The following is a 15,394-nucleotide window of genomic DNA, read 5'->3' as shown; positions in this document are numbered from 1 at the left end:
GAATTCTCCAGGCCAAAATACTGCAGTGGATAGCCATTCCCTTCTCTAGGGGATCTTCCCGACTCAGGAATCAAACCGGGGTCTTTTGCATTGCAGGTGGATTGTTTACCAACTGAGCTATCAGGGAAGCCAACTGCATACACATGAACCTTAATTTTGCTTTTACTTTGTTTTCTTTTTAACACCAACCAATTCCTCCTCCCTGTCTGCCGTTCACTTGAGTCCCTGCCCACAGCTTGTCCTACGTCTTCAGGTGAGAGGTCCATTTTGCTGTGGCCATGGAGCAGTCAGGCCATCCTGCCACTCAAGCGTGTGTTATGTCGCTATCCTTTATCACAACATTAGCCAAGCCTTCTTCCAAAATCCAACTAAAATCTCCCTGACACTAATTAATCTTATTGCCTTTTACCTGCTTTTTCACAACATTAAGACAATGGTTTAAAATATCCAACTTCCTTTTCTCTTCCTCTTCTCTAGGCCAAACAACCCCACTTCTTTGAAATCTGTTTTCCACATCATCCCTCATACTTTCATTGTCACAAAATATGGGTTCTGCCCATTAGAAAGATAGGTGAGGAATGCCTTAAAATCTAAAAGGAAAAGGTTAGTTACAGATCAAGATCCACTGTAACAATTTTTTATGATAAAACGTTGTTGATAATTAGCAATTGAATGTTACTTTGGTATTTTCAGGTTTTTGTAATGTTTGATTGTATAGACTTTGTTTCTTCAAGTTTTTAATATTCTATGAAATCGTACCTTACATGTGTAAAGCATTTTCAGTTTTTAAAGTATAATGATTTTCTATCTCTTTATTTGATCCCCCAAATTCCTGTGTTAGCCAAGCCAGGCCAATGTTTAATTTCCCCACCTTAGAAATAAGAAAAAATAAGGCAAAAAGTATTAGCTGCCTCTCCAAAGTTATTGTTAATTCTTAAAAACATCTAGATTCCCTGACTCTAGATTGTAAATAGATAGCAGGGGAGAGTGAGCGGGAATATAATACATTTCAGGAAGGTGTTCTTGGTTGGGCATCTCACTTTTCTGATTGCCAGTCTTAACCACAGCCCCATGACTCTGTTCTTATGAGATCATTCCATAAGCCTAACATGCATTCAGGCAGAAACACTCTATTTCTAATTCCTATTTCCAGCTAATTATTTCCAAAGATAATTTCCACACTCTTCCCCTCTCCCCAGGCCTTCCTAGCCTCCACAAAAAGAAAACAAACCTATTACACAGAGGCAAAGATCAGCACAGAGGTGGCAAACATATAGCATACAACACAGCAGTCGCCGTCCCAGGTCACAGCAGTATTTCCCACCGAACCCAGAATTCTTTCCTCCTCTCTAAGCTCTCTAGGCAGTCAAGTTGACACTTAAAACCTATCTGTCATCCCAGGATTAGTAGGAACTAAACAAGATGCAGAAGGGATTTGCTTTGCAAATAAAACTTCAGGTGCAATCAGGTATTACCGCTCAAAAGCCTTCTCCTCCAAGTCTCGATGCTTCTTCATGACAGCACTCCTTTCCCAATCATCCTGTAAGCTTTGGTTGATTCTGTTCACTCGCTCAAGCTCAGCATTTCTGTCTGCCAAGTGCCTAGAGAGAACAGAACAGTCTGATTCCATTTATAATACTGGGAAAGGCACCAGCCTTATGAGCCCCATTCCTTTTATTCTAAGTTAAACAGGAAACGTCCTGGTTTTGTTCCCCACCCTTTGAAACAGACTAAGAGACATGAACACTGTAAAAACATGGTGAAACTCCTGCAAATAATTTATGGATCTAAGGCTTTTCATCATCAATCTGGGTTTAAATTAGTAGTATTAAAACCCCCTTCCAATTAAATTCAGCTTTTAAAGCCATCTATTTCCTTTGAGGCTAATTTAGCTGATCTGAAGATTCATCTCACATGGTTTCCCATACTTTGTTTCTTTCCTTTTAGTCCAGATTCTCAGTAGCTGGCCCACCAGTTCTTCCAGGAGTTTTACAAGACAATGTAGACAGGCATACAAATGAATGGTTAGAAAGGTGGGGGGAGGGGGGGGGGTGGGGCGGGGACAAATGACTAGGCAAAAGAAAGTGAATGGAGAATGTATCCAACATTGTGAAGAAGGTTTAAAAAACAAAAGTGTTTGAGGGTCAAGTCATCAAAGAAATGACTGCAGTATAATATCTCCCTTCAAGTAGAGTGTTCCAGCATTCCCAATGTTGTTTCTACCTCTGATCTCCAAACACATACTCACGGCTGTTGTGAATCACCCTAAACTGGCCTCAATATAAATGTGTCTCTTTCTTGCCAAGCTAAAACTCTTACAGTCAGTTCTCATTAAATTCTAGAAGGGACTTCACTGAATGTGACCCTTGATTTAGCCTGCTGCTCTGAAGACTCTTGTGTTACTGGTACCAACCGCCACTAGGTGTCAGGACCCGCCGATAAAACCTGTCACGTGCTCTGTGCTGGTTCACTTCTAAAATAGCACGGCCACATTATCCTCTAACAAGCCTTGATTCAATAGCTACTGTGTGGTCATTATGGAGATTAAGTAGGATAACGTACAGAAAGTGCCAATTCCTATCACACAATGGGAGTTCAATGACTGAATGGTACCTATTATATACATTTTTTCATAACATTTTTTATCTTTTCAGTTTTTTAAATTGTAGAAAAAAAAACCCACATAAACTGACTTTCTTAACCATTTCTAAACATACAGATATATGGTGTTAAGTATATTCCCACTGTCGTGCAATTAGTGGGAATGTATCTAACATATATGAAATATCTTTTTTCACCTTGCAAAATTGAAATTCTAAACCCATTAAACAACTCCCTACTTTTCCCTCCCCAACCTGTCAACTACCCTTCTACTTTGTTTCCATGAATTAGACTACTCTAATTACTACTCTAATTACCTTATGTAAATTAAGTCATACAGTGTCTTTTTTTGTGTGGCTGGTTTATTTCACTTAACATAATGTCCTCAAGGTTCATCCACATTGTTGCATGTGTCAGAACTTTCTTTATAAGGCTGCATAATAGTCCATGTATGTGTGTGCCACACTTTATTTATCCATTCATCTGTGATTGGATATTTGGGTTGCTATTCCTTGACTATCATAAATAATGCTGCTATGAACATAAGTGTACAAATATCTCTGAAAGAGTATGCTTTCAAATATTTTGGTTATGTACACAGAAGTGGAATTGTGGAATCATACAGTTCCAGAAAAGCATCTATTTCTGCTTTATTGACTATGCCAAAGCCTTTGACTGTGTGGATCACAATAAATTGTGGAATATTCTGAAAGAGATGGGAATACCAGACCACCTGACCTGTCTCTTGAGAAACCTGTATGCAGGTCAGGAGGCAACAGTTAGAACTGAACATGGAACAACAGACTGGTTCCAAATAGGAAAAGGAGTACGTCAAGGCTATATATTGTCACCCTGCTTATTTAACTTATATGCAGAGTACATCAAGAGAAATGCTGGGCTGGATGAAGCACAAGCTAGAATCAAGATTGCCAGGAGAAATATCAATAACCTCAGATATGCAGATGACACCATCCTATGGCAGAAAGTGAGGAAGAACTAAAGAGCCTCTTGATGAAAGTGAAAGAGGAGAGTGAAAAAGTTGGCTTAAAGCTCAACATTCAGAAAACGAAGATCATGGCATCTGGTCCCATCACTTCATGGGAAATAGATGGGGAAACAGTGGCAGACTTTATTTTTTTGGGCTCCAAAATCAGTGCAGATGGTGATTGCAGCCATGAAATTAAAAGACGCTTACTCCTTGGAAGAAAAGTTATGACCAACCTAGACAGCATATTAAAAAGCAGAGACATTACTTTGCCAACATAGGTCCATCTAGTTAAGGCTATGGTTTTTCCAGTGGTCATGTATGGATGTGAGAGTTGGACTGTGAAGAAAGCTGAGCACTGAAGAATTGATGCTTTTGAACTGTGGTGTTGGAGCAGACTCTTGAGGGGTCCTTGGACTGCAAGGAGATCCAACCAGTCCATCCTAAAGGAGACCAGTCCTGGGTGTTCTTTGGAAAGAATGATGCTAAAACTGAAACTCCAGTACTCTGGCCACCTCATGCGAAGAGAAGACTTATTTGAAAAAACCCTGATGCTGGGAAAGACTGAAGGCAGGAGAAGGGGATGGATGACAGAGGATGAGATGGCTGGATGGCATCACCGACTCGATGGATGTGAGTCTGAGTGAACTCCGGGAGTTGGTGATGGACAGGGAGGCCTGGCATGCTGTAGTCCATGGGGTGCCAAAGAGTCAGACACGACTGAGCAACTGAACTGAAATGAACAGTGATTCTAATTTTTTTTGAGAAACCACCACTGTTTGCCATAGTGGTTGTACCAATTTACATTCCCACTAACAGCAACACCAATTTTAGGAATTTATCCAATAGAAACAAAACAACCAGTATAAGATATATAAGAAAAGTGTTTAATGCCAAATTGGTGTAGTGGCAAAATACCTGGGAATAAAGTGAATGTTCATCAATGGTGCAAAAGTTAAACTATATAAACCATATTATATATTATAGATAATATGCTGTTATTAAAGAAAAATGAATTTTTTTATATATGTACTGACCTAAATACAAATTAATGGCACATTATTAGGTTAAAGAAAGGTTGGGTTGTAGAGTAATATATAAGATCTCACACACCTTATTTTCATTTGCAAAATGGAAGGAAAATATATATATGTGTACATTTTTTAACGCATTTGTAAAAGAAATAGGAAAAAATGTAGAAAGCTAATGATTGCAGCCATGAAATTAAGAGATGCTTACTCCTTGGAAGAAAAGTTATGACCAACCTAGATAGCATATTAAAAAGCAGAGACATTACTATGCCAACAAAGGTCCATCTAGTCAAGGCTATGGTTTTTCCAGTGGTCATGTATGGATGTGAGAGTTGGACTGTGAAGAAAGCTGAGCACCGAAGAATTGATGCTTTTGAACTGTGGTGTTGGAGCAGACTATTGAGAGTCCCTTGGACTGCAAGGAGATCCAACCAGTCCACTCTAAAGGAGATCAGTCTTGAGTGTTCTTTGGAAGGAATGATGCTAAAGCTGAAACTCCAGTACTTTGGCCACCTCATGCAAAGAGTTGACTCATTGGAAAAGTCTCTGATGCTGGGAGGCATTGGGGGCAGGAGGAGAAGGGGACGACAGAGGATGAGATGGCTGGATGGTATCACCGACTCGATGGACGTGAGTTTGAGTAAACTCCGGGAGTTGGTAATGGACAGGGAGGCCTGGTGTGCTGTGATTCGTGGGGTCGCAAAGAGTCGGACATGACTGAGCGACTGAACTGAACTGAATCTTAACATAGACTACTTGGTAAGAGAGATTATCAGCCTTTTTAAAAAAAATCTCTCCACCCATTGATAATTTTAGTGAGCATGAGTTGTTATATTTTTTAAAAACAAAAACAGGAAAGTTTAAAGAAAAAAATGTAAAACAAGTAAAATTACGTCAGCAGGCATCTTTGGATCACACGGACTAAATCATTTCTCTCTGAAAGAAAGTGACTTTCTATTTGCCACAGGAAGACCTAAATTCACATCTTGAGATGGGCTGAAGGTGGGCCAGTTGGAAAAGAAAAGAGAAGTGAGAGAGACTGGAATAATTAGTAAAGGATATAGAAACAGAAGACAAGGACCTGGCCCATACAGAAGAGGAAGTTTATGATCAGAGCTCCAACAAAAGAGATAACCAAGTAAAGACCACAGTCGTGTTTGCTCAGAGCTCTGATTTCCAGAATGTTCTCACCTTCAGCAGCCCTGCACCAGCAAACATCAGCACAGCTTACTATATGCACAGTTCTCTGCAGAAGGGATTTAGTGGAGGTTGAGAAAGGATCTGAGTTTCATGTCTTTGTGTCACTTGAGCAGGACGGCACATTTGTGACTCACCTATGGACAACGCTGGGGTGGACAACTCTTTTCAGACATTGTCCCGAACAGGGAAAGAAAACTATGGACAGTTAACTTGAGGGAGAAGTAGGATCAAGAAAGTTTGTTTGAGACTTTGTCGCTATTGTTTAGTCTCTAAGTTGTGCCCGATTCTTTGCGACTCCATGGAACTGTAGCCCGCCAAGCTCCTCCGTCCATGGGATTTCCCAGGCAAAAATACTGGAGTGGGTAGCCCATTGCCTTCTCCAGGGGATCTTTCTGACCCAGGGATCGAACCTGTGTCTCCTGTATTGGCAGGTGGATTCTGTACCACTGAGCCCCCTGGAAACCGCAGCCAAGGAATACATAGTTCCAAACGGACATCCTTCTGAACCAAACCTGCAGAACCTAGATGTCACCCGTGAACTTAGCTGCCCAATGCAATCACCAGAAAGCTTTTAGAACTATGAAATGCTGAGTACTTCAATTAAAAAAAAAGGAGGTTAAAGAGTATTTTTAAAACTCTACAGTAAGAAAGCAAACAACACAAAATAGTAAATATAGCAAATAAATAATGTGATAAGAATTGGTATGAGACTCGAACAGATACTTCTCCAAACTTATGGTTACCAAAAGGGAAAGGGAGTAGGGGAGGGGTAAATTAGGAGTTTGGGATTAACAGATACAAACTACTATATATAAAATAGATAAGCAGTAAGAGAACTGTAGTCAGCATCTTATAATAAACCATAATGGAAAAGAGTATGAAAAAGATAATGCATTTGGAATTCATTATCGGTTATCTTACATCATTATATAATATGTATGCTTATTAATATTCCTTTTAAATGGGTCTGTTTTCGATGCACGATACTGGATGCTTGGGGCTGGTGCACTGGGACAACCCAGAGGGATGGTACGGGGAGGGAGGAAGGAGGAGGGTTCAGGATGGGGAGCGCGTGTATACCTGTGGCGGATTCATGTTGATATATGGCAAAACAATATTGTAAATTTAAAAAAATAAAATAAAATAAAAATAAATAAATGGCTCTGTTATTAATCTAAAAGCTTTTGTCCATAGGTTGAGTTGTAGGGATGAAACGAGATAAAGCATATAATAAGCATAGAACAATATTTTGCGCATGGTAACTCTTCAGTGTGTTCCCTGTTATGACTGCTTCTCTGGAGGGCAGGAGAGGAGGAGGAGAGGAAAGCGCCAGGGGTCTCACTCTTGGTGTGTCCTCTGCAGCATTAGCAAATCCCGCTTTTGATCCACCAGCTGGTGCAGGATGGCTCTCCTCTTGTGGTTAGCAGCGGCCTCCATCTGATGCTTCATGTAGTTCTGGTCTCTCTTTCGCTTTTCCACCATCATCTCACCCTCATTCTTACCAAAGATGGGCTTAGAAGAGTCTGGCTCAAACACAGGCAGCTGAGGGCATCTGTTCTTTATCTGAGGCAGGGACACACAGAATGCAGATTATGGTTATACCAGGGACTAGACGTCAGGCACAGGCCGCGGCATGGCAAAAACCAGCACCTGGGCGGGAGGAACAAGGGCCTCAAAAAACACCAAATGGATAACACAGAAGGGCATTCATAACATTACAGGATTCACACATGTTTAGAATGCTATGGAAACACTGCACACCTTTTTAGGGGAGGGTGGGGATTCCAGCATTTCTATTTTTTCCGTAAACAAAGTAGGAAAAATAACAAAGGAATAAAACTGCAAAAGTAGTTAATTGGTAGAACACACACTCACAAAATCTGGATAGGAGGAGGAGCTTATTTACAACAAGGAAACACATGTAAATTACAGTAGTTTGCAGTGTATACGGGAAACATTAAAACAGTTTAACATGTGCTACATGGGCATCACTGTTTACAGCAATAAAGGGGAGAGAACACTTACTTGGGGACGGATATACCCACACGGTCCAGATTTTACAGCATCAGTGCAATCTATATTACAGCTAGTTAATCAGTTTGAGAATTGTTCCCAAATATGTCATGTTTCCAGCCCTTGGAGGTTCATTCCTACAGATTTCAACTACTCCATCCATGGGGACCAAAAGCAGCCAGAAACACTGCACAATTTTAAAGTAATAATATGTCCCCTTACCTGGGCATCCAGAGCCCTCTTGTAACACTGTGTTTCTTCCATCTTATCTTTTATATATTTGGCTCTTTGCGCAGCAAGTCTGGCAGTTACAAATAAGAGAAGGTGAGGGCACAGTTTCTTAGAGTCTTTCGTAGCACAGATTAACATCAACAGCACGTGTTTAATAAATATTAATAGGAATAAGAACCTGATAAACAAAAAGCGATACTTTTTTCCTTCCAGGAACTTTTACTTTAAGAAAGAAAAAGAAATCCAAATCCATAAGCTAGTAGACAAGGACAGCTGATGCTGCTAAGTTACTTCAGTTGTGTCCAACTCTTTGCGACCCCATAGACTGTAGCCCACAGGGTTTCTCTGACCATGGGATTCTCCAGGCAAGAACACTGGAGTGAGTTGCCATTTCCTCCTCGAGGGGATCTTTCTGACCCAGGTCTCCTGCATTGCAGGCAGATCCCTATCGCTGAGCCACTGGGAAAGCCCGCAGAGAAGGACAGACAGGTAGAGAATAAGCAACTGACCAACCATATTTTCCAAATGCACTGCCAGTAAGTCAGGCACCCCTTCTCCCCCCAGGCTTAAAAAATCTAGATAGGAAAGCAGAAAATGTCTGTAACACAATAAAATGATTCATCACAAGATTCCTTTATAAGAGTGATCTTCCTATTGTAACACGCATCTATTTTATGCCACCTCCACATGATCTGTAAAATGAATATAACAAAACATATGCATTTTCTAGAAAACAGCTTTTTGGCCACAGAATCTAGCTGCTTACTTGTTTCGGAGGTCTCTCTCTCACCCCAGGCGCCTCCCTAATTTCTCTCCAGTAGCAGAAGTGTATCCCCTCTAGCATGTTTGAACTCTGTGGCCCTGGCCCTAACCTAGGTCTCCAATAGCCCATGCAGGACCAATCAGATTCTTTCCTAAAAATTTGGAATTGAAATTCATCCAAGTGCCAGCTGGAATACAGACAATGTCATCTAAGGAGCTGTGGATATTAGCAGATGGAAAGCGTTTTTTACAAGGATTTTAGACCCTGGTTTCAGCCCTCCTGGGTCTCCCATACATTTCTGCCCTTGGGTTCCACAGGACCCCCCTTCTTAGTTATAATAAAACTCAGCTTTGCCTTGTGGTCATCTGGGAATAATGGAATGAAGCCTGCTCAAGCAGGTCCTTTCTGCCATCTACAAGGATTAGTGACCACAAAACAGTTCAAAATGGGGACTTTCCTGGTGGTCTAGTGGTTAAGAATCTGCCTTCCAATGCAGGGGATGCAGGTTGGATCCCTGGTCAGGGAACTAAGGTCCCAAATGCCACGGGGCAGCTAAGGCTGCAGCCCTAGAGCCTGCACACCACAGCTAGAGAGAAGCCCACAAACCACAATGAAGACCCGATGCAGCCAAATTAATAAAGTTTAAAAATAATATCTCGCTTAAAAATACAAAATGATACTCTGTAATCAAAATGATTTTAAGCAGCCATTGTTACTATAATGGTAGTTATAATAATGCTGGCTTTTTCTCGTTTCTAATGAAGTGTTATGCTATGGTACTGGCTGCTAGCTGGGTTAATGCGCACAGCTGTACTAACGGGACTGCCAGCGATGATTCAGTCCTACAGGGGAAGAAGTGTCCCATGAACATTCCAAACCCGTCTTTCGGAGACTCACTCCTCTGTGAGCTGCACTTGTTCCAGGCGGTCCATCAGCTCTCTGTTTTGCCTTTGCTTTATGTCCTTTTCCCGTCTGTGATCCATTTGTTTCAGGAGACTTTGGGAATACTCCTCTTGCTTAAAAGCATTAATCTCAGGACTGAGCGGCCGTTTATCAAACAGGAAGGATTTCTAGAATGAAAGAGAAGCAACTCATTTATTCTAGAATCATAAAAAGCATCAAAGAAAGTGAAAGTGAAGTCATGGACTGTAGCTTACCCGGCTCCTCTGTCTATGGGAATTTCCAGGCAAGAGCACTGGAGTGGGCTGCCATTTCCTTCTCCAAAAAGCATCAAAGAACAAAGGTAATCATTCAGAAAATGTCAACCAGAAAACATTAAGTTATCATATTTGCCCAGTCTTCAACGTGGCAAATAGCTAGTGACCCACAGATTAATACAAGCACACTTAAGGATGAATCTGAATAGTACTGACCACAGCCCCATAACAGAGAGGGAGATGAAAAAGGACTTCACGGAGTAGGTCCTCCACTAGTACTTACACATGCGTACTGAAAGAAGGAATTGAGTGAGTGCAGAAGCATCAGCAGGAATGCAAGGGAGTGGAAGAAGGAGAATATAGAACCTACTTGGGCCTGGCCACTCTCAACACAGGGAACCCAGCCGTGACCAAGAACAGAGACCAACAGAGAGCCTCACTCTCACTGATCCCACACGCTGGTGCCGGAGACATCCAGTCAACAAGGAACAATGCACAGATAATTTAAGAAATTAATGTGTGCTATGAGGGCTTCCTCATGGCTCAATGGAAAAGAATCTACCTGCCAATGCATAAGACTTGGGTTCCATCCCTGGGTCAGGAAGATTCCCCTAGAGGAGGAAATGGCATTCCACTCCAGTATTCTTGCCTGGGGAATCCCATGGACAGAGGAGCCTGGTGGGCTTACAGTCCTTGGGGTTGTACAAGAGTTGGACATAACCTAGTGACTGAACAGCAACAAGGTGCTATGAGGTCTTTGTCATAGCAAGTAACTGGATGGGAATGGGGTTAACTGGTTATTAGGGAAGGCTTTTATTAAGGTGGTGACTGGGTCACCTCCACTGCAAACATCAGGGACCCATACAGAAGGAACAGCAAGTGCAAAGACCCTAGATGAAAACAAGCAGAAAGAAGGTCTACATGGCCGAGGCATAGTGAGCAGGGGGAAAACACGGCAGGCGGGCTCAAAGAGAGAGGTGGGCCAAACCAGGGGGATGTGAGAGGTCAAGGTCAGGTGTTTAGGCTTATTTTAATTCAGTGGAAGGCCATTAGAAGCTCTATATGGAGAATGATCTGTTCTGGTGAACAGTTTTAAAAGATCACTTTGGCTTCTATGTAGAGACTAGATTGTAGGAAGGCAGGCCTCGAGCCTAACTAGGAAAGCATCACAAAAGTTGGACCTTCTAGAAATGCGGCTTGGGCTAGGGTTGGATACCATTGAAGGTGAAGAGATGCTGGATACATTTTGGAGGTGAAGGCAAGTGGGCTTGAAGATGGCTGGATAAGGCGGGACGGAGGAGAAGGGATCTGGGATCACTTTAGGTAAGGGTGCATTAAACTGTCTGGCTGGTGATGCCACTTGCTAAAATGGGAAGGCTGGGAGAAGAACAGGTTGAGAAGGGGAATCGAAACTTCTGTTCTGATCTGTTTCACTTTAAGCATCTACAGTTATAACAAAGAGGAGATTCAAATTGGGCAGTGATAAACATATAATCTGAACCTTAAATCTACCTAAGAGGAGAGAGAGATCGGGCCTACAGCTCAAAAGCATGGTGCTCTCTCTTCCTCACTCCCTGCTGCCCCTGACCGGAAGGTTTTGCCTCCATTCACTTCTTGACCTAACTCCTGTATGCCAGGAAGTCTTCCCAGATCTCTGGTTTCAGTTAAGTGACTCCCTTCTCTGCCCTGTTCAAAGATTTATCATAGCATTTAGTTTATCACACTCTTGTCTCTTTAAATCTGTTTCCCCCATTATCCTGAAATGTCTTTAGAGAGGGACTTTGTCTTATTCTTCATCCTTGTATTCTTAGCTACTGGTACAGTGGCCAGCACAAAATAATTCAATGAAATGTCTGATGTTAAATAAAGAAAATCTATTTTATTAGGTGTACATCCAGAGTGTCACATTACCTAGATAGTGAGGTAAAAAGAAGCAAGAACAAGCAGAAATAAAGGTGGGCACATCATGATTGAAAACAATTAATGGCAAGGCAGGTGGCTGACCTCCATCTGAAGCTGGACTTCTCAAACTTATTGCTTAGTCTTTCAGTCATGTCCAGATCTTTTTCGAACCCATGGATTGTAGCCCACCAGGCTCTTCTGTCCATAGGATTCTCCAAGCAAGAATACTAGAGTGGGTTGCCATGCCCTCCTCCAGGGGATCTTCCAAACCCACAGACTGAACCTGCATCTCTTACATTGGCAGGCAGATTCTTTATCACTGAGCCACCTGGGAAGCCCCTCTCAAACTTAAGGAAGCTACAAATCACCTAAATATCTTATTGAAATGTAGATTCTCATTCTGTGAGGTGTGAAGTGGCACCCTAGATTCTGTATTTCCAGCAAGCTCCCGGGAGATACTTGTTCTCTATTTAGATCATCTAATCCTGGGGCAGGAATTTAATATACTGTTCTCCTAACCCCACCTCTCCCAGGTCCCAGCTGAGAATCACCATCCGTGACAAGCACTGTAGTGACCCACAACAGGGACTGTATTGTGAGCGTGACATGCAGAGGCAGACAGTGGACCACTCCTGCTTAGAAGGAAACTTCACCCCTGCACAGCCTTACCACTTTTTAAAAATGGCACAACATGCAGTATGAGTAGACCCCAATGCTCACAACCAGGGCAGGTATCAGCAACAGAAATTTTGAAAAGATTCTTACATAAAATTCAGGTTTCTCATTCTTGTGGATCCGTATAGCTTCAGCAACTCCAAGATTATAGGCGGCATTCTTTTGATTCTGTTCTCTACTAGCCAGATTTCTCATCTTTGAAAAAAAAAATCATTACATGTTGAAATAGAGTCTTTAAAAATTTAATTCTACTACATTAAAATAACCCAACTAAGGTAGAAACCTGCCTTTGGGAGGTAATGGTACTTTCTGATGTGTTTATATATTTTTTTTAAAGTGGGCTTTTGTTTCCCATTCTTGGACTCTAGGCACCACTTCTACAGGGATCGGAAGAAGGAAGGAAGGTTTCAGGAATGGTTTCCTATGATATCGCAAGAAGGCCGCAGAGCCAGTTATTGAAAAGTTCAGAAATCAGGATAGAGCAAAGATGAAGGTGCCATTCCATCTTACGACAGGCCATGAACCTGAAGGGAGAAGACTTGCCTGGGGTTATATTTCATGATAAATCAAAAATAAAGCCATATACATCCAGGAATTCCACCTTTAAAACTCAGTCCTTAGGGAGGGGAAAAAAATCAGTAGCAGGTGTAAACACCAACTACATGGATATTCATCCCCGGGCTGTTTATTATTAGTGAAAACTTGGACATAACCTAAGTTCGAATTCAGCAGTAGGTAAATGATTAAATACACTACCGTCAAGCTACACGCTGGAGCTTTTTAAATGGCGTTTGATAATCATGTTCTCCTGCCCCATGTTAAACACTCCTTAACTGAGGTGTGGAAGTACCTGCTCCTTGAAGATAGTCTCTTGGTCTTTCAACACGAGATACTCCTGGATGAGTTGCTCATCTTCCATCTCTCTCCTCCTCCTCTCCTCGGTGTAGTACAGTGGGGAATTTCGCTGTGCTCGTTGCAAGCATATGTAACACATTTCCTATAACATCGAGTTTTAGGGCAAATTGATTTTTACCTTTTACTTTTTTTGCTCTGCATTTCCTTCCCAAGCTCTCCAAAGGCTAGGGGTGTCAAGAAGTATACTTCATAAAAGGATGTATTCGTGATATTATCCAAATGGAATTTTTCAGAGAGGGCCCCACAAATATTCCAGAGGATTTATTCAACTCTTACTTGAACAGATGTGTTTAAAGCAACTGAAAATTAAAGATTTCCCAGACCTATTTCTGTTAACTAGTAGATTTTGACTAGTAGATATATTTATCACAGTCCCATTATAGGTCCTGTGTACTTAAGCCATACCCGTGTATTAAAGAAAGAGCAATTCCTCAAATTCTCTTTGAGAAACAGAAGTTAGAAGGAGATTCTGTCTGGGCTCTGTTTCTTTGAAGACACTGTACCTGTCCTGCCCTATGATGGTCCTTGCAAGAAGTGCCTGGAGAAATTTTAGGCTTCATTGCATGATCATTTTTCAGTCCACCTGGAAATGATGCACTATAAAAACAATGCAACATTAATTAATATTAATGTATAACATCAATTATAATCAATGATGAATGATAATTTTAGAAACAAGTATAAATATAAGAGGGCTTCCGAGATGGCACGAGTAGTAAAGAACTAGCCTACCAATACAGGAGACATAAAAGATGCAGCTTCAATCCCTGGGATGGGACAATCCCCAGGAGGAGGGCATGGCAACCCATTCCAGTGACCCTGCCTGGAGAATCCCATGGACAGAGGAGCCTGGTGGTCTGCAGTCCATAGGGTTGCAAAGAGTCAGACGTGACTGAAGTGACTAAGCATGCATGCACAAATAAATATAAGAAAATAAAAAATATCTCAGCAGTTTTCTTTAGAGTATCTGCATGTATAGAGATTAAAAACCTAACCTTTATATCAGATAAATTTGGGTTCAAAACCCGGCTTTCCTTATTAGAAGCTGACTGGCATTAGACAAACTAGGTAATTGTACAAAGTCTCAGTTACCAATTCAGTGAAATTGGGATAAAACTTACTCATTCTACAAAAATTTATGGAGTTTTACTAAGTGTACTGCTCTCAGCATGGGAGAGGCACTGAAGAACAAAACACACATACAAAAAAAAAGCTCTGTCCTCATGGAATTAACATGCTGATGGGAGTAGACAGTCAATAAACAAGATGAATGAATTATATAGTCTGTTCTATGGTGATAAATACCATGCAATGCTGGAGGAATGGAGTATTAAATCATGAATACAATGGCCAGGGAAGTTCTCACCAGAAAGTTGACATTTGAGCAACTTGAAGGCAGTAAAAGAATAATAATAATCATATATCTGATGGAAAAGAATCTAGTAGAGCAAATGAGTGCTAAGGACTTGAAGTGGGAGCATGTCTGTGTTCAGTGTGGCTGGAGGAAGTAAGAGAGAGATCAGAGATCAGGCAAGACATTGAAGGCCATAGTAATGACTTTAGCTTTCACCCTGGGTGAGAATGGGAACCATCGAAGAATGAAGAGGGAGCGATTGAGAATGCAGCCATTGAATGGGAGCCATATCCAGTATTATCAAAGCTACAGAGAACACAGCAGTTCTTCATATTTCTGTTACTGGGAAGATAATTTTTGGTATTATCTACTTGAGGGTAACTGGTGAAGTGCATGCTAAGTCACTTCAGTTGTGTCTGACTCTTTGTGGGCCCATGAACTGTACTACACCAGGCTCCTCTGTCCATGGGATTCTCCAGGCAAGAAAAATGGAGCAGGTTGTCATGCCCTCCTCCAGAGGATCTTCCCAACCCAGGGATCGAGCCCACATCTCTTACATCTCCTGCT

The 15,394-nt window shown here is 41.5% G+C and overlaps 1 protein-coding gene across 1 annotated transcript in view; it reads right to left on the bottom strand.

The window, feature by feature from the left end:
• CCDC81 (coiled-coil domain containing 81) overlaps window positions 1-15,394 on the bottom strand; it is a 42,175-nt gene that overhangs the window by 1,370 nt on the left and 25,411 nt on the right. The window contains exons 8-14 of the mRNA XM_027532453.1: window positions 13,977-14,070; window positions 13,409-13,555; window positions 12,649-12,753; window positions 9,722-9,894; window positions 8,053-8,131; window positions 7,160-7,380; window positions 1,476-1,601 (exon numbers count right to left, since the gene is read on the bottom strand). Of these exons, the coding sequence (XP_027388254.1) occupies window positions 1,476-1,601; window positions 7,160-7,380; window positions 8,053-8,131; window positions 9,722-9,894; window positions 12,649-12,753; window positions 13,409-13,555; window positions 13,977-14,070 (945 nt within the window). The remainder of the gene's footprint in view (window positions 1-1,475; window positions 1,602-7,159; window positions 7,381-8,052; window positions 8,132-9,721; window positions 9,895-12,648; window positions 12,754-13,408; window positions 13,556-13,976; window positions 14,071-15,394) is intronic.

The sequence above is a fragment of the Bos indicus x Bos taurus genome, chromosome 29 (assembly GCF_003369695.1).
Source record: "Bos indicus x Bos taurus breed Angus x Brahman F1 hybrid chromosome 29, Bos_hybrid_MaternalHap_v2.0, whole genome shotgun sequence".
Taxonomy (NCBI): domain Eukaryota; kingdom Metazoa; phylum Chordata; class Mammalia; order Artiodactyla; family Bovidae; genus Bos; species Bos indicus x Bos taurus.
Note: the sequence above shows the minus strand (reverse complement) of the source record. Positions and strands in the feature narration are given on the sequence as shown.